The sequence below is a fragment of the Bidens hawaiensis genome, unplaced genomic scaffold, assembly GCF_021521415.1.
Source record: "Bidens hawaiensis isolate Kalapana, Puna unplaced genomic scaffold, B.hawaiensis_p1.1 tig00009224_1, whole genome shotgun sequence".
Lineage (NCBI taxonomy): Eukaryota > Viridiplantae > Streptophyta > Magnoliopsida > Asterales > Asteraceae > Bidens > Bidens hawaiensis.
This window is the reverse complement of record NW_027491681.1, coordinates 509,014-528,384: the sequence shown is the minus strand read 5'-3', so window position 1 is coordinate 528,384 and position 19,371 is coordinate 509,014. Positions and strand designations below refer to the sequence as shown.

General features: G+C 33.8%; 1 protein-coding gene, 1 long non-coding RNA gene and 2 pseudogenes across 3 annotated transcripts; 3 read left to right on the top strand and 1 right to left on the bottom strand.

Annotated features, from left to right (window-relative positions):
- Positions 1-1,244: 1,244 nt before the first annotated feature.
- Positions 1,245-5,550, top strand: LOC143531704 (cysteine-rich receptor-like protein kinase 2). The gene is made up of 7 exons (XM_077026947.1): positions 1,245-2,681; positions 2,743-2,856; positions 2,948-3,087; positions 3,686-3,896; positions 4,227-4,461; positions 4,567-4,717; positions 5,030-5,550. Exons 1-7 carry the CDS (start codon positions 1,934-1,936, stop codon positions 5,369-5,371), a joined length of 1,941 nt encoding a protein of 646 aa, XP_076883062.1. The 5' UTR covers positions 1,245-1,933; the 3' UTR covers positions 5,372-5,550.
- A 4,605-nt stretch (positions 5,551-10,155) lies between these two features.
- Positions 10,156-11,006, top strand: LOC143531703 (uncharacterized). Its single transcript, XR_013135067.1, has 3 exons — positions 10,156-10,338; positions 10,559-10,637; positions 10,865-11,006. It is a non-coding gene; the product is annotated as an uncharacterized LOC143531703 (long non-coding RNA).
- A 3,311-nt stretch (positions 11,007-14,317) lies between these two features.
- LOC143531768 (putative F-box protein At1g67623) lies at positions 14,318-15,872 on the bottom strand (annotated as a pseudogene).
- A 1,243-nt stretch (positions 15,873-17,115) lies between these two features.
- LOC143531702 (cysteine-rich receptor-like protein kinase 2) lies at positions 17,116-19,270 on the top strand (annotated as a pseudogene). The gene is made up of 2 exons (XR_013135066.1): positions 17,116-18,529; positions 18,887-19,270. The product of XR_013135066.1 is annotated as a cysteine-rich receptor-like protein kinase 2 (transcript).
- The last annotated feature ends 101 nt before the right edge of the window (positions 19,271-19,371 follow it).

Sequence of the window (19,371 nt, the reverse complement as noted above, 5' to 3'; positions counted from 1 at the left end):
GGTTTCTTAATGAAACCTAAGGTGGGATTCCTGCTTGACCCGAAACACAACCCGAACACAACACAAAATTAAATGGGTCGACACGACCCGACACAAATTTAAATGGGTCAAAATATGGGTTGGGTTAGGTCGGGTTGACCCAAAAATATGGGTTGACATGAATAAAAATATGGTTGTGTCGGGTTAAAAAATGGGTTAACCTGTTAACCCGTTTAATAATTTCTTTTTGAAAAATGAAAGTTGAAACCTAAGTGGGAACCAACAACCCAGGCTTAGATCGCCGTATCTATAATTTAGTAAGGCATTATATAATTTTCTTTTTACAAACCGAAGTTACATACTAAGATAACTAATTTTGGAGCATATCTTTTGCAATAATAATATTAGTTATTTTTAAAAAATGTGATTAATTAATTCCAAACCAGATTGTCACCGATTGAAAATTCAAACTAAAAACAGAAGATAGTAATAGATTTATATCGATTTAAACTCTAGGTTATTACACATTTGCAATTTCAAACTACATAGGTTATTAATGTTTATGTTGCCGAAACATTCAAACGTTAACATTCATTGCCTTACAAAAGTAAATAAGCTCCTGATACCATAAACACGTATCACAACTTGCAATTTCTTCATCTTCATCTAAATTCCAACCCCTTCTTTCGAAACGGATGACATGATCTTGTTTTTGGCATTTGGTGGTGACTTTTTCTAGAGTAACCGGATTATTAATCCACATCTGATTGAGTATTGAACGGACTTTATTTCTACAATCGCGCACGTCCCCTTAGTAAAAGTTATATAGTTTTGAATGATGATCAACAATGAACTATGTGCTTAAGTACTTAACATAATAACATACCATTGAGTTTAAAGTTTTATACTTTATTTTTAATCCGTATATAATGGTTGTTTTTAGATCAACTAATTTGGACCTAGAGAAGTGTTTTGAAGTCTTTTTTGTTTTCGATAGTTTTTTACTTGTACTAGGTAGATTATAATCTTATATACACGAATGCATCAAATGATGCATATTCAAATCCTAAAAAAACTTGATCCTCATACATTATTCAGTTCTTTTAAATTCTAAGAAACGAGAACCTTTATTTCAAAAATACCTAGAAATTTGATCATTCATATTCGAGATAACAAATGACAAACTATGTAGGAGTGGCCTCATAACGGGTACTCAATCATCTCTAATAGTCTTATTAATCCTTAAATTACAAATCGATCTCTCAGCGCTCGTATTTGGTTAGCAGGTTCATATTACCTCTCACTGTTTTATCTTATTCCTTTTTCTATTAACAAATTCATCAATATACCAGAAGAATATGGTTGTTCGTTATAATTACAAAAATACAATATTGTACTAGAAGAAGGCCACTTGAGTTGTGTTTCTAGTTTTGCCTTGTTGACTAGGAAACTTCTTTGAAAACCACCAACAGAACAATATTGACCTCTCATGACTCATATCTGTTACCACATATATATAAACTGACTTATAGCTTTATAAAGTTTTTAATAAATTATAACTTTCATAAATTCAATTATTTTTTTGTTTAATTGTATCATATAATCTAAAATTATTCTTAATTTAATCATAGTATTGTTATATATTTTAAACATCAATATTGAAAGGAACTATGATTACAAAATTGTATCTGAAACTATTGTTGCATCTAAACTAGTTACAACGGTACGTCTTATTTAGTTTATGAGGAATTGTGCATATAAAACCATGTGTATTCTAATACATAAAAACATCATCGCCCTAAAACTCGCCATGATGCACGTATCACATCCTGAATGCTTCTTATGCTTTATCTTATTTGTACTTTTATTTTAGTAGGTTTTCAGGTAATTACTACATGTATAGTGATTCTATATCCGTCTTGAACAACTTTTCAACGGTGTGATATAATAGAAGATGAAATCCACACATACCGCTATAGTTTTGATTGTGTTGCTCATACTAGTATCTAAATCTTATGGGAATGCTAGATCGGAAATAATCAAATTTCATTGTGATGACACCTTAACTGAGAACCGAGAAAAATTCGTCCAATATTTTGTCCATATAACGGACATAATTGGCACCCAAATTCAAACTTCACATAACGTAACAGCAGCCGTGGGCACGGGTCCCAACAAAAACTACGCTCTAGCCGAATGCTACGGTGATCTCTCTTCACAAGACTGCATCTTATGCTATGCCCAAATTCGTACTTCTTTTCCCGTTTGCTACCCCCGCAATGGGGGCCGCATTTATCTTGACGGTTGCTTTTTACGACTCCAAACTTATAACTTCTTTGAAGAGTACACGAGCTCAAATGACACTACGGTTTGTGGGAATACAACAAGAAAGAGTTCATTGTTTCAAGAGTCAACAAGTCGAGTTCTAGCCAATGCTGTGTCGGGTGCATTAAGAAACAATGACTACTTTGCTAGGGAAGAAATGTCGGGCAGTGATGATTCAAGGGTTTATGTATTGGCAGAATGTTGGAAGACTTTGAGCCCGAGTTCTTGTAGGGCGTGTTTGGAGAATGCATCGGTGTCGATAAAGAAATGTTTACCTTGGTCTGAGGGTCGCGTGTTGAACACTGGGTGTTTCTTGAGGTACTCGGATACCAATTATCTCAATCCTGTAGCCCTCAAAAGGAGCTCTAGCAACAAAGGTAACCACAATTATACTAAAATCATATAGAGCTTCTGTAATGTTGGTTTTGTTTTTGGCAGTGAGGATAATAGCTTTGGCGGCTTCGGTTGTTAGTGCTTTGGTAGTTATTACAGTTGCTTTGATGATTATTTTATACATCAGGAAAAACAGATATATACAACGCAAGAGAAAAGGTACAAGTTGTTTCTGTTCTACAAAATTTGTAATAACAAAAAACCATGTTCTTATATGTGAAACAAATTAATTATTGCTTGCAATTACCAGGATCTTATGATGCTGGGAAACTGGCAAAGGTTCTGAATGACAGTAGCTTGAACTTCAAATACTCCACTGTCGAAAAAGCTACAGAATACTGGGATGAGTCTAATAAGCTTGGGCAAGGAGGATTCGGGACAGTGTACAAGGTTGTTACTTATACTACAAGCACGTCATCAAGTGTGTGTGTGTGTGTTGGAGGTGGGGGTAACAGTTAAGTTCAAAAGGAATAGCCAAAAGTTTGGAATTTTTATAACGAATATCTCATCTAATAGTAACAAAGTTTCTTAACTAAAGTCATTCAAATGTTTATGTATGTACAAAAAACACTTAACTTTGAATATTATTCTATTGTTGTGAAGTCTTTTACAAATGCTTTAAAAAAAGTCAAGAACTTTAAATTGTTTCATTTGGGTCATTCAATCAACAAAACTGTGAAAAAAATTTACCAATAACAAGACATTATTATGAGTTTATTACTTTTGTCCTTTTTTTATATCTGATTAGAGGGTCAAATATGATCTAATCTAACTTTTAGTTACTTATTTAGGACATTTTATGCATTAAAGGCACATTTCAGTTGACTTTCGACCCGTTTGACCCATTAGAGATAATAGTTTAACCAAATCAAATGGGTCAAAATTTTTACCTGCCTTTAAGATTGTCTATGAAGTCTTCTGATACTTTTTTTGGGCAATATTGGTTTAGTTTTTATATAAGTAATTGTAACAATGAAATATCTATCAGGGGGTTTTAAAAGATGGACGGGAAATAGCTGTGAAGAGGCTTTTCTTCAACAACAAATTCAGAATAGCAGATTTCTATAATGAAGTTAATATGATTAGCAGTGTTGAACACAAAAATCTGGTTAGGTTATTAGGATGCAGCTATTCAGGACCCGAAAGCATTCTTATATACGAATATTTGCCCAACAAAAGCCTTGACCTCTTCATTTTTGGTAAGTTGTAAAAATATTAATACACTTACAATTCATTTAGTTATGAACTCTGTGTATTTGAGTTATGTTTTGTCTCAAATGGGTCACCCGCCCTAACCCATAACTAAAATAACCTCTATAAACCAAAACGTACAAACCCATTATCCAACCCCACTGACGATGATAATGGATTATGTATTAGTGAGCATGATTTTTGACCCGTTTGGCTAGTTTAACCCATTTGCCTAGTGCTTGAGCCTTTGAGATACCGCATAACCAAAAATCAACACATTCCATACACTCTGAAATCATTAATGTGATTAATTGAGATGTACTTATGAATTTTTGCAGATAAAATAAAAGGAAGAGAAATAGATTGGGAGAAGAGGGTTAAGATTATTATTGGTATAGCAGAAGGCCTGGTTTACCTTCATGAGAATACCAACCACCGGATTATTCACAGGGATATAAAAGCTCCTAACATCTTATTAGACTCAAGGCTTCGTCCCAAAATAGCTGATTTTGGGTTGGCCAGGTCTTTTCAAGATTATAAAAGCCACATCAGCACCGTCATTGCAGAAACACTGTAAGTATCCCCTTTTCATATAAAATAATCATGCAAAAGATATTTAAATTATAAATTTACTTATATAATCTACTAACTTTTTCTTTTTAATTTTGATATTATCAGCGGGTATATGGCTCCAGAATACATCGCCCATGGTCAGTTAACCGAAAAGGCAGACGTCTATAGCTTTGGTATTCTAATTCTAGAGGTAGTCACTGGAATAGAAAGCAACAAAAGTACAGACAAAGAATATACCGAAAGCTTACCGTCTACAGTAAGTTATGCACTTCATCTCATACTGCTACAAAAAGTGTTCGGATCAACTCACGCTGTCCTGTTTCGACCCATTTATAAAGTTACTTACTTTGGCATGTTACTCAACCCACCCATTTCCCACCTTGTGGGATCGATTATTAAACACATTGTGTTTTTTTACGTCTAGACATTAACTCTATATACATCGGCATATGTAACCCCTATATGCATACAATCAATCACAAATTTTGTGATCAACTCCGAGTGAGTAATTAAACAAATGCAAGCATCTTTTAAAAGCATTTCTACTGGGTTATTTGTGGATGTGCAGGCATGGAAGCATTTCAAGCAAGGAACAGTGGAGGAAATATTCGACCCAAATCTAATGATGCACATTTACCCCAACATAAATTTCCAAAAAGATGTCATTAAAGTGGTAAATGTAGCTCTTTTGTGCACTCAAGAAGATCCATCTTTAAGACCAACCATGTCAGCAGCACTAAAAATGTTAGCAAAAAATGATGGCCCGTTACCCACCCCTTCCAACCCCCCGTTTGTAAACGAATTCACTTTGGAACTTAGCAACATTAGACAAAAGTTGTTGGATAACTGTAATGGTGAGGACTCTAGTTCAGTTGCTACAGTTTCTCGCAGTAGTTTCTACCCGAGGTAACACAAGTTAACTAATACAAGATTTATCCTAAGTTTTGTGTTGTTAATTGTGTTATTGTAAAATTGTAATTATCCCAAATATTGGTAGTTAAGTTAGTTAAAGGGTAGTTATTGTTTGAAAGTTAATATTTAACTAAGCCCTAAGGGTTGTGTCAGTTGGTTTGTAACCTTTCGCACCCTATATATATTTGTAATCATCTACACATTTGTCAGAATACAGTGTGTTAATATTAGCGTGTGTATAAGTGTGTTGTGTGTTTTCGTGTTTTTGTTCCTGTCGAGAGTCCATGCACATAATGTGTGCATATTCATACTGTTCGTTCTTATGATCCTAATTGAATAAATGATCCTGGCCTACATTTTCCTTGTAGTTCCGGCTCTAATTATTCTACATCTCTAAATAACTAAACAAGATAGACAAAAAAAAAACAAGGAAACATATATATAACAAGATAATCCCACGAAATTTGTTAATGAATAAAGCAACATGCATACATAAAGTTTTATAGCCATTATTGTAACTATCCTTTGGTGACGAAAACCAATTATTGCCAACATTTAAAAATCCTCATAAACCAATATGGTGTAGCAACCAAATTGCCCATGAGTCCTCCCCCGACTTCAAAATTGTAAAAAATAAAAGGGATAATCATTCTTTTTGTCACCAATTACACCGGTCTATTAACCAGTTTGTTTAAAAACTATAATAATACATACATACATACGTATATATGTACATACATACAATTTACATATACATACATATATACATACATACATAAACACATGCATACATACAATTAATATACATAGATACATACATACATATACACATATATACATTCATACAATATACATACATAAATACATATACACATACATACATACACACATATACACATACATATATATATATACATACATATCCACCATCAGATCAACTTATTTTAACCCCACCATACCCTATCCTACGTACCCTAACCTACATACATACTACATACATACATACACACATACATACATACATGCATACATAAATACTTACATGCAATATACATATACATACATACAATTAATATACATATACAAGCATAAATACAATATACATATACATAAATATACACACACATACATACATACCTCTATATACGTACATACATACATACATCAATTAATATACATATACATACATACATACATACACACATACAACTAATATACCTATATACATACATACCTCTATATACATACATACACCCATACATATACACATACATGCATAAATTAATATACATTACACATATACCGTAAATTGCATTTAATTGACGTTTACTGCAAAACGGCAATGTAAGTTAATAAAACATTTAATGTAGTAAAATATTTCAAGTTATTTTTATGTAAGAAAACATTACTTTATATGTTTGTATTTTCAAACGTCTATTTTATGATTTAAAACATAAATATTGTGTTAGCGCATATTGTTCGGTTTTCTATATTTCTTGCTTCTCATATATATTATTTTATGTTATAACAATCCCTAAGTTTTTAGTTCAAAAGCCGTAGTTTAAAACAATGTTCAGTTCTAAGACTGGTTAACCTTTCAGTTAAGGGTTACATAGTTATGTTTTATTTAAATAAAACATTCTCTTAAAAAGAAATTTATTTAAAAGTAAAAATTTACGTATTTTTATTATCTAAAATAATTCCGTTGTAATTCAATTGGTAAAATATAAGTTTTTTGGTTTAACTGAAACAATGTTGCAAAATTGTTTTACTGTTATTGTTTTTATAACCTAGTCCTATGGCACACATATTTCCTTTTCATCTAGTAGGATAAAATATTCTAGCTACTTTAACGTTTATAATCCCGTCATTAATAATAGTAACAAGTAAAAACTATAAAGCAACTAGTCGAGACGGTACTAATAGGTAAGCATAACAAGTATGTTCACATTTAGCCTCTAATTAAGCACGTTTACCATAGTAATTACTACATATTGTAATTCGATCGGTCTTTCCGAGTCGTTTATTATTCCAGCAACATGCATCATGTGTTTTTATAACTCAGACGCACTAGCATTATGTTATTTATCTTTTTAGATGTTCACCTTATTTAACCAAAACTTTACCAAACAACTATTATTTATTCATTACATGCTCTATTAATTAGATCCCACCTATCATTTTCTAATTTGAGCATTAGATATAACTTTCGGGAAAATGAAGAGTCTGCCTGGTAAATAATAGCGCGGGTACCCATTTTGTAACTAATAGTATCACTTACAATTTCTTTGGCTTCTTATCAAATAGTGTCAATTATGGGTCTGTTTTGTATGACATAATGAAATGAATGAAGGAATGGAATGAATATATGAATGGAATGGATAAAGGAATAAAATGGATCATTACTATTTGATTATCATGTTTGATTACCATGTAGGAATAGAATGATCGTCCTTTTATTATTATTATTATATTCATATTAACTCATTTTTTTAGGATCTGTGCATTTCAGCAAGATCATTAAGGGGGTGTTTGGGATTCCTTATTTTACCTCCTTATAACTTATTTAAGGCATAAGTTATAACTTACAAAATTGTAACTTATACCTTATACACTCACAAAACCTAACTTTCCCAAACATCTTATAACTTATAATCCATAAGTAATAAGTTATAAGGAGCTAAAATAAGGAATCCCAAACACCCCCTAAACTGAATAAAAATAATCGTAAAATGTAGAATCACGTGAAGCGTTGACTCGTCAAATAATAATAATATTTATAGTACAATAATAATTGTAATATAATAATAGTTATATTTTATTATACAAAACAATACTATAATATAATATAATATAATAATAATACGTTATTTATATTATATTATTAATATTAATAGTTATAATAATATAATAATAATAATAATATGAGTGATGGATTCCATTTCATGAAGGAATGAAAAAAACACCTATTATCAAAAGAATGAAAATCCTATATTTGAAAGGAATTTCATTCACTATGGAATGGTTCTTTCCATTACCACATGATAACCAAACATGGTTTTTTTCATTCTCTTGTAATAACTCATTCCATTACATCTTTCATTCTCTTATACCAAACACTACCTATATGCGGAATATGAATGTTCATTCCATTAAGGTTTCTTGACGTGTGAACCACCCGGTTGTCACTATCTTCGTTACCGGACAACATGCTTATCTATATTGGTTATTTTCTAGATCTGATAAATAAATATTTGTTCAATTAGTGTTTAGTTTGGCGGGTCGGGTTAGAGCTCAATCAGTCGACGCGGTTATAGTTTTGTTTAATGAAATTATTATTTAATTTCAAATAGGCGGGTATGCGTTTATACCTTACTCGCGTATAGTTAGTTTTGTTGGCTTCTGTTTACGAACCCGAACAATCCTGCCGCTGCCACGAGTCCTGTTTACTCGACCACCACCGAGGATGCTTGTCACCATCGCTGCTCCACTATGACAGTTACCGGGAGCTTGAGAATATTTTAGGTATTCATGTAAGGCTGAGGGGTGCGGAGCGCTAGTCAGGGCGCGTGAGGGACTTCGATAGCGCCCCGGGGCGCGAGAGCCACACCACCGGGGCGCGAGAGGGGCGCGAGAGGGGCGCGAGAGCGGAAAACGAGGCAGGCGCCAGGAGGCTCGCGCGCGTGAGTGGCTGTGGGAAATGGGAAAGAGCCGTTGGAAGGCTTTAATAATGAATAAAAATATTTTTTTTTTTTTAACAAAATCATCTATATATATCACAATACATATATCACAATACATATCAAACACAACCATTCTCACATACTACAACCAAAACGAATATCACACACCACACCCAAAACCCAAAATCACCCTATCTTCGAAACCTTTTTTTAAAAACATGTCTGGAAATTGGTACCCAAACCTAGATTCAGATTACCCTTACGACGATTTATGGTCGGCACCGGAACAACCGATGTAAATAAAAAGTTAAATAAAAAAGTTAAATGGCTTACAAATTTATTTACATAATTTTGCAGCCGACTACCAAAAGAGCAAGGTCTTTTGGACAAAGGTTAGGGAGACGTTCTTTTGATCGAAGAAGACGAAGCCGAAGAATAAGAATAATGTTAATGTGTTTTTTTAATTTTTTTTAATTAATGTGTTTTTTTAATTTTTTAGTACGTTAATTTTTTTTATATATTAATGTGTTTTTTTAATTAATGTGTGTTTGTTTAAATAATTACTTGTTTTTTTAATAATACGTTTTTTTAATACATTTATAAAAAAATAAAAAAATAAACCGCTCGCGCCCCCTCTCGCGCCCCTCCACACCATGCCCCGGGGCGCTATCACCACTACCAATACCCATCTTATCAAGTTTCTCTCTCTGCCACACGTCACAATATTATTGGATGGCGCCCCCACTCACGCCCCCTCTCGCGCCCCCCACACCCCTCAGCCTAATATTTTAAACAGCCTAATAATAGTTAGGTATTATTTTAAACAGCCAAACAATAATATCGTGGTGTTAGACCATGCATAACTCTAGGCGTTTCGTTAGTATGTTTTATAATAATTTACTACTAATGTTTAGTAAAAAAATTACTCAGTAATAACTATCATTTAATAATATATAAATATATTTTCTTATCTATACTACATTAGACAACCTTTCAACTTCTCTTGTTCTCTCTCTTAAGACGCCGGAATTTTAAAAGCTCTCATTAAGTGTGCGGCAGTTCTCCGACAAGTCTCCCATCTCCAGCGCATTCAAAGCACTTCCGTTACAAGCATTAACAACGTCTGTTACAAATAGCTTTTAACAATCACCAACATCTATAACAATCAAATTCAGTTGAGGTAATGACCTCTCATCATCGTCTGTTACCAATTACTTCCTGCAATTGATTTGTTTACCTTATCTGTTCTGGTAACGACCTCTCATCATCGTCGGTAATTGAGGTAATGATCTATATTCAATTTAATGAAATTTGCCATTCAAAAAAAAAAAAATCTATATTCAATTTATTAACATCGTTGATTCATTAATTCGTTTATTTGTTTCAGTATCGGTTAAATGTTTTATTGATTAATTACATCTTATTACACAAAATTTGTGATTCTATAGATTCAAGATTGAGTTAACGTAGATTATCATCTATATTATTGTATGAATATGCAGTTGCACAGGGATGGGACCATTTTGTTTGATTCTTACAAGCGTTTGCCCCCTCTTCAGTACAAAATCATCGCTCCTGTAAGTATTTTAGGGTTTTTGTGCATTTCATGCACTTTCTGTAACTTTCAGTTGATTGCTGCTTGGAGTATTAAGTTAGAAACATGATTTAATGTCTAAAAGCATAACTGATTCATTTTTATTGAATCTTTTTTATATTATTCAATCAACTTAACCAACTAAAATGTGTGCAACATGACCCTTTTATCCATAATTGAATATTTGACTTTTATTTTGAGAATCTGAATGCAGGCTTGCTTACTTGAATGAAGCTATAGAATCAAAGGTTGTGCATCGAGACATAAACTCTAGAAATATTTTAATAGCCCACGGTTTCAATAACAAACTTTATATCTTTGGTGTGACCAAGATTTTAGATTATGAGAAAGTCACAAATATAAGAGTTACCGGGACATTTGGTTAAGGTTTCAACTTCTTGTTAAAACATATTTATCATTCTTTATAATGAGTTAAAAATATAGTTGGTTGAATAATGTATGAACTTCTTTATGTTGTAACAGTTATATGGCTCAAAATATGCAAATACTAGCATGTGACACGAAAAACGTGATATTTATAGTTTCGGTATGCTCTTTCTAGAAGCAGTATATGGAAGGGATCCGATGGATTTCAGTCATTCTGCTAATTAGGTACAATAACTAACATCATATTATTACAAAAGGTATATTATTTCTATAAGAATATACTTTTTATAAGCATTATGTTATCTGATGGTTTGACCCCCTATAGATAAAACAAATTATAAACTGACTCATGTGTTGGTAAATGGGTCAAAATTGTCATTTCCATGTAAAAGAGTGGTACAATTTTCAGTTCTTTTAAAAATTCTGCCAGGTCAATCTTGTTGAGTGGCTGAAAATGAAGGTGGGAAATAGAAGTGCAGAGGAAGTTGTTGACCTGAAGTGCTCCACACATGCTATAGAACGCACACTTCTTGTGGCTTTTAGATGTGTTGATCCTGACTCTAGAAAATGGCCTAAAAGAGTCAAGTTGCGAGATTAATGCTTGATTCAGATTTCCCATATCATGAGGTAATACTTTGTTTTTTTTGTATTTAACTAGCATTGGTTAGAGTTAGTAAAATGGGTGGGAACATGTATTCTTTCAGTACACACCTAAATGGGTTAGGATGCTAAGTCCTATTTTTGTTCTAAATTTATACTTATTTATTTATGTAAATAATTAGTGTGCCAAGTATGATTAAGAAAGTTGTATAATATTTTTTTATTAAAATGATCATGCACCAATGTACACTTTGAATGCTTTTAATCTATTTCATTTTTTGCTATTCGTTACTTGACTACAGAGCTGGAGCTCGGGTTTAATAACTAAACGAGATACTCGAGATCGGCTCGTGAAAAAGCTCGCTTAGCCGAGCATAATCGAGTGTCAGTCACCTCCATTTCCTTAAAAAAAATAAAGAAACGAGTCAGTGGAGTTTTGAAATAACTCCACAAAGTCCGTTAACTAACCGCGGGCTAGAGTATAAGATCCCACTTTGTGGATCGTGGTTGAAACCCAAGTGGGAACCAACATCCCAGTCTTAGATTCCATCTGAGGTTAGAAATGTGAACCAAAAAGTAGGAACGTCGACCCCAGCCATAGATTTTTTTAAGGAAAAAGAGGTAACCGATTGGGCTTTTTCACGAGCCGATCTCGAGTAGCTCGTTTAGTTATTAAACCGGTTATATAAAACTGTTAATGGACACCTGCAGTGGTCTAAAGTGTAAACCATGTCTGCAGTAAACTCCATGGAGTATACCCATAGAAGAGCAGTGGTCTATGTTGTTATTAAACCCGAGCAATGGACTAACGTGGTTTGAGTGGCTCGTTTAGTTATTAAACCCGAGCTCAAGTTTTTTATGAAAGCCCCTAAAATGCTGTAAAATTTTAGGTCGACCCCCAAAATGCATTTTAGGGCTTTCATACAGAGCTGGAGCTCGGGTTTAATAACTAAACGAGATACTCGAGATCGGCTCGTGAAAAAGCTCGCTTAGCCGAGCATAATCGAGTGTCGGTTACCTCCATTTCCTTAAAAAAAATAAAGAAACAAGTCAGTGGAGTTTTGAAATAACTCCACCAACTCCATTAACTAACCGCGGGCTAGAGTATAAGAAAAGTAGCATATTTATTGTTTGGAAGTAAACTCTATAGATTTACACTTGAAAGTTGAAACTGCTTTGCAGCACAATTTATGACACCATTTAATTGCATACAACAACGGATCTAATTATATAGCATCTACATGATGTCAGATGTAGATCGGTTATCATAATTATATAACACCACAATTAATTAAATATGTTATTAAAAAAATTTGCATATATATATATTAGACAAAATGGCAAAACTCGTTATTTATGTTTACATGATTTTTCACTGGATATCCTTTAGCGAAAATAATTCCATTAAACATCCTTTATGATTGAAAACCTTATCAATTTTTGTCCTTTGACTATGACCCAGTTAAGTTCTTCCGTTAAGTGCCTTGCAATTAAGGGTAGTTTCGTAAATGCACCCATTTATTTATTTAATATATAAAACAAATGGGATGATGTAAACATTTCACTTCATTTTAGTTTTCTTCTTTTGATTTCGTGAATGAATGTTTTTTATACAACCTACAAATTATGTGAAAAATATTTTTTTTTTGTATTTGGAAACGAGTAAAAAATCGACTTCATATGAATTGATTAGCTTCGATATGTTCGTCTTAACACCGACTTGATTTGGTTTTAAATGGCGCAAGTCTCTTCAATACTGCTATGAGAATGTTGAAGATGATAAGGACGTAGCTGGTGTTGAAGACGGTGATTGCTTTCGTGTCAATAGAGAAGTTTTTCGGTCTATTCACCGAATCTGACCATATTTTCGGTCATGGCTACCTCCATCGAATATTTTATGACTCTACGAAAGAATCGGATCAATGAAATGTCCCTACAGCTTTCCCGTGGCCCGTTCGAAATTTTGCCACTACGATCAAAGGGGTAGGTTCACCGTCAGCTCAAAAAAACTAAGTATGGGGCTATTCACCGAATCTGACCATATTAAATGGGTCGAAACACAACCCGAACACGACACAAATTTAAATGGGATTCCTGCCTGACTCGAAATTTTTTTGCCACTTTTTGGTTTCTTAATGAAACCTAAGGTGGGATTCCTGCTTGACCCGAAACACAACCCGAACACAACACAAATTTAAATGGGTCGACACGACCTGACACAAATTTAAATGCGTCAAAATATGGGTTGGGTTAGGTCGGGTTGACCCAAAAATATGGGTTGACATGAATAAAAATATGGTTGTGTCGGGTTAAAAAATGGGTTAACCTGTTAACCCGTTTAATAATTTCTTTTTGAAAAATGAAAGTTGAAACCTAAGTGGGAACCAACAACCCAGGCTTAGATCGCCATATCTATAATTTAGTAAGGCATTATATAATTTTCTTTTTACAAACCGAAGTTACATACTAAGATAACTAATTTTGGAACATATCTTTTGCAATAATAATATTAGTTATTTTTAAAAAATGTGATTAATTAATTCCAAACCAGATTGTCACCGATTGAAAATTCAAACTACAAACAGAAGATAGTAATAGATTTATATTGATTTAAACTCTAGGTTATTACACATTTGCAATTTCAAACTACAGGTTATTAATGTTTATGTTGCCGAAACATTCAAACGTTAACATTCATTGCCTTACAAAAGTAAATAAGCTCCTGATACCATAAACACGTATCACAACTTGCAATTTCTTCATCTTCATCTAAATTCCAACCCCTTCTTTTGAAACGGATGACATGATCTTGTTTTTGGCATTTGGTGGTGACTTTTTCTAGAGTAACCGGATTGTTAATCCACATCTGATTGAGTATTGAACGAACTTTATTTCTACAATCGCGCATATTCCAAGAGTATGATCTTGAGCAATTCATGGAATTCAGAAGATGCAACCCGCATTGGCTCGATTGATCCCCACTTGAAAGAAGAATCATGCCGTACACATATATTGCCTCCCGGTGTCCCTTGTCAACAGCTCTTTTCAAATACTCTAATCCAGATTCGATATCAACTTCCTTGAAATAATCAACCTATAGAAATAAACATTGTTGTGGTTAGTTAAACTCTTGAATGATATAATAGACTTTTAGATTAAAAAAAATGTAACACATTTATGTATAAGTTATTCTTACCATTCCTTGTCTAAATAATCATTCAGTGTTTCCTTTGTTGAAGCAGTCGGTTAAGAAAGAATGCGCTCTTTTACTCGGTGGCAACCATTACGTTATTGGAAATTTGTCAATGGAGATGCATTGAAAGATATAGTCGTCTGTTGTTGAATCCATAAATTCCTTGCAACTATATAGCAAAAACGAACTCGATTAGAACAGATCGATCAAATTAGCTATGGTAATAAAGTTAACTTAAAAAAAATAAAGAAAGTGGTTTTGATACGTTTGTATTTCTTTATATGAACAAACACAAAAGAAGATTTAAATTAATTTTTTCATAAAGAAAACATTACGTAAACTTAGTGCAAGCATACCTTAGTTTAGCATTAAAAAGATCCGTAAACGAAGCCGATGCAACCCGAGCAAGAACGTCAACTAACAGTTCCTGTGGAAGCGATTTGACAGTCCTTGTTGATCAGTTAATGGGTTTACTAATTAGTTTCTTTCCCTATGTAATGACACTCAAACTCGTGTGGTTTTCGACTTCGTTAGTGGTTTTCCTTGGAACGCATATTGTTCAAAAGAAAGAGTTGATTAGAAGAAAACAATTGCTTAGAGAATGAATTCTTGCATGAATATATGATAACCCTTACATGCATATATATAGATATGGATTATGGGAGAGTTTGAGTAATCATGATGTTTAACAAATGGAAATCTCCTTTTCACATACTAACAATTTAATTTTACAAGTATTACAATTAAATGACTATTTAATGATTATTTCCGTATTTAACATAGAGTCTTTTCACGTACCAACAATTTAATTTTACAATTATTAAATCAAGGGTATATCGGCGATACCTTTTATAGACAACCCGAAGGGTGAAGCCTTGAACGCTCTTCCTTACTTAGCCGGTTGAAGAATCTTTCATACATGATCTCGGTGGCCGCCCCTGTGTCGATGTAGGCTTTGCTTGTATTTAGTGTTCCCACGTTCGCTGCTACCACCAAAGGGTTTGAGAGTAAGTCACCTGGAGGTGGTAGGAAGCAGACGCATTGAAGCTCCCAAGCCTCCAAGCGTTGTCGTTTGTGGGGAACACCTTGGTCTATATTCGCCATATTCACTTCTTTGTTTTTTCTTTCGGCCATCTTGTCTTTGACCCCTTTCACCAAATGAGCCAATTCTCCTGACTTAACAGCTTCCTCAATTCTTCTCTTGAGTTTAAACGATCGTTTGTGTGGTGACCTTTCTCTTCGTGGAACTCACAGAACTGGGTGGAGCTTTCACTTTTCTTACTTTTGGGCAAGGGTCGAGGATGTCAAAAGTTGTGTTTTACTTCTTCGGTGGCAAGGATCTCTTGAGGGGTTTTGGTTAAGGCTGTGAAGTTCACAGTCTCTTGAGGGGTTTTACATTGATTTGACGTTGTACTGTTGCACGTGCTTATTGTTCATGTACTTGTTTACATAAATTGGGCGGGAAACGACGCTTTTAACCTTCTAACATTTTTAGCGTTAATGTGTGAAAACCATTTTATTAATTCCTTGAGCTACCCCGTCATCAGTAAATATTTGTCATGAACATGATCGGGTTAATGATATGATTACATAACCATGATAAACAAAATATATATAATTAAGAAAGTGAAATTTCTAGTTTCTAGAAAATAATAATAAAGATAGCACAACAGGTTAAAGAACATGACAACAACACATGATTAAAAGTAGTATCGTTCGTTACGGTTTTGCATGAAAAACGTTACAGTTTTGGAAAACAAACGTGTTGGTGGGTCCCACACAAGGTGAGTACCGTCAGCATCAGCAACCTTTGAGTGGACACTTCAACTATCATCGCACATGCATGCTAGGCTGCCTTCCAGTTTAAATCAAATATCATATCTGCCCATCATTCTCTCATCCAAAACTTATTAACTGCTGGCTCCAAATTATCATGCAACAAATGGTAAGGATTTGTATCCTTCTTTCCATGATTTTGCTGATCGTTTACTTGAATCGACTTGTGTTCGTTGCAATCATTCATGTTTTGTCATATTTGTTTCTGCTAAATTTGTTTTGAAAATAAGGCGGAATATATTGTTGATGAGCAAAACCGTCTTATCGATTTACCACTAGAGGTGGCTAAAGAGGAGTGAAATAAAGCAATGGCTTTTGGGCGATCACTTCTCTAGGCCCTCAAACTATATAAGTAATAAATTACTGTATATGTTAATAATTTTGGTTTTGAGATTGTTTCACGATAGAGTTTAATAATTATCCATATGCATAGATGACTCAAGAGTCACATGATCTAAACAATTTTTCTTATGAAAATTCCATAATTTTATTTTGCGTTTTAGGCCCCCTAAAAGATTGAGACAACCCTGTTTACGACTATGTGTTAGTTGTAATTAATTATTTGTAGTAGGAGTGTACATAGGTCGGGTCGGTTTTGGGCTAAACCGTACCAAGAACCGGAAATTCCGTTTTTTGAAACCTTGGATTTGGATTTTTCTTTATTTCGGTTTTCCCATTTGGACATGAATATTTTGAGCCGAAAAAATAAGTTGGCCAAAAGTAATGACTTTGGGCTTTAACTTTCTTGTTAGTTAAATAACTTAAAATTTAAAATAAAAATTAGAAATCTATAAACTTGGTTCGGTTTTTTCAGTTTTAAGTACATGCAAAATCAAAACCGAATCAAAAGTTAGTTCTTTACCAAAACAGAAAACCAAACCATCTGTTTTTTCTTACGGTTTTTTTTTTGTTCATGCACACCCCTGATTTGTAGGTTGAATTTGCGAATCTATTAACGTTGCGATTAATGTGAGCAAATTAAATTTATTTTATATAATTTGCTTCTACTACCAGAAAAAGCAATGATTTAAGTTTGCATATGAAGAGAAGGTGATCCTGATTCCAGACAGGATATTAACATAATCAAGCTACTTAAATGATGAGGAAGAGATCAACAGAGACATCATATGTTTTTATGAATATTATCATAATTCTACTTATGATAGATGATTTAGAGGGTGCTCCTAGAAACCAAATCATTAAAATATCATGTAATAATCAGAAAGAAAACAATCCAACAGAGTACAGCTCAAACTTTATCCAAACAACTGAAAAACTTGGCAACCAAATGCAATCTTCATTGTTTGCAACCGCAAGTACCCGGCTCGGGTCCAGACGCTGCTTATGGACTTGCTCAATGCTACGGTGATCTTTCCACAACCGACTGCTTCTTGTGCTATGACGCAGCGCATTATTATACTTCGCATTGCTTTCTTTATACCGGTGCTTTTGTTTATCAAGATGGTTGTTTTATGAGATTTCAAAACTATAGCTTTTATGATGAGTATGTGGGACCCACGGGCAAGTTTATTTGTGGGAATACCACAAGGAAGAATAGAGTGTTTCGAGATTCAGTAAAGCAGGCTGTGTTAACTGGTGTTCGGGATGCGTTGACTAATGTTGACTATTTTGCTAGAGAAGAAGTGATGGTTTCTGGGACGGTTAATGAGTCGGCTTATGTGTTGGCAAATTGTTGGAAGACGTTGAATGCGAATACTTGTAGGATTTGTTTGGAGGCTGCATCTGTATCTGTTTTACAATGCTTGCCTTGGTCCGAAGGGCGTGCGTTGATGACTGGATGTTTTATGAGGTATTCTGATACTGATTTTCTCAGTCCTGAGCCGAGCCGAAGGAAAAACAGAGGTATCAATGAGTTCTTTTTAACGGTTTAAAAATAGGAAAATGTCATAGAATAACAATGTGTGTTCACTAGTGTCCCATCATGGAACTAGAATAGTTTTTGTTTTAAAATTTTGTTATTAAAGTTCTAACGACGTGCTATCATGGTCATTATGTAAACTGGTGACCGTCGTTTGGTTTGTTTTGCAGACTTTACTAAATTATTTCCACTTTTGTCATGTTTTAGTCATTAGTCAATGTACTTGTTTTACACATTTGAGTCGGTAAAAGATGGTCATTTTGTATCGTTCGGTTTGTTTTGCGGACTTTTTGTACCAATATCTCTTATGTTTGTGATTATCTATGAAATTATGTTGATAGGTTTTTCAGGGAGGATGATAGTTGTTATAACAGCAGTTGTTAGTTCCATTGTGATTCTTGCAGTTGCATTGTTGATTGTTTTGTATATACGAAGGCAGAGATGGGTACAAAAGAAGAGAACAGGTGCATACCATGCTTTGATGATCTTGACTAGCTTTTGTGATTAATAGTTAAAACTAGCCATGCTTTAATCCTAGGTGGAAAATGGGCTAATCAGGCGGGCTGGGTGACCGGTTTGGGTCAAAAGTAGTAAGTTTTTGGTAAGAGTCGAACCGGGTCGGTGGGTTGACCCAAAACACTTTTTGTCCAAAATTATAATTTAATAAAATGTAATTGGTATGTCAAATATGCTTACCAAAATTATACTAGTATTCCATAAAAATACAGTTTGGGTGACTTTTGACCAGTTTGATAATTCAATCCATTTCCGTTTCAGTTATTTTTTCTTCCCGTTTGATCAAGTAATACATAACCTGAATGACAAT

Coding starts and splice junctions, on each gene's coding strand:
- LOC143531704 (XM_077026947.1), top strand. CDS start 1,934: ATGAAATCCACACATACCGCTATAGTTTTGATTGTGTTGCTCATACTA. Junction 2,857..2,947: donor TATACAACGCAAGAGAAAAG/GTACAAGTTGTT, acceptor TGCAATTACCAG/GATCTTATGATGCTGGGAAA. Junction 4,718..5,029: donor CCGAAAGCTTACCGTCTACA/GTAAGTTATGCA, acceptor GTGGATGTGCAG/GCATGGAAGCATTTCAAGCA.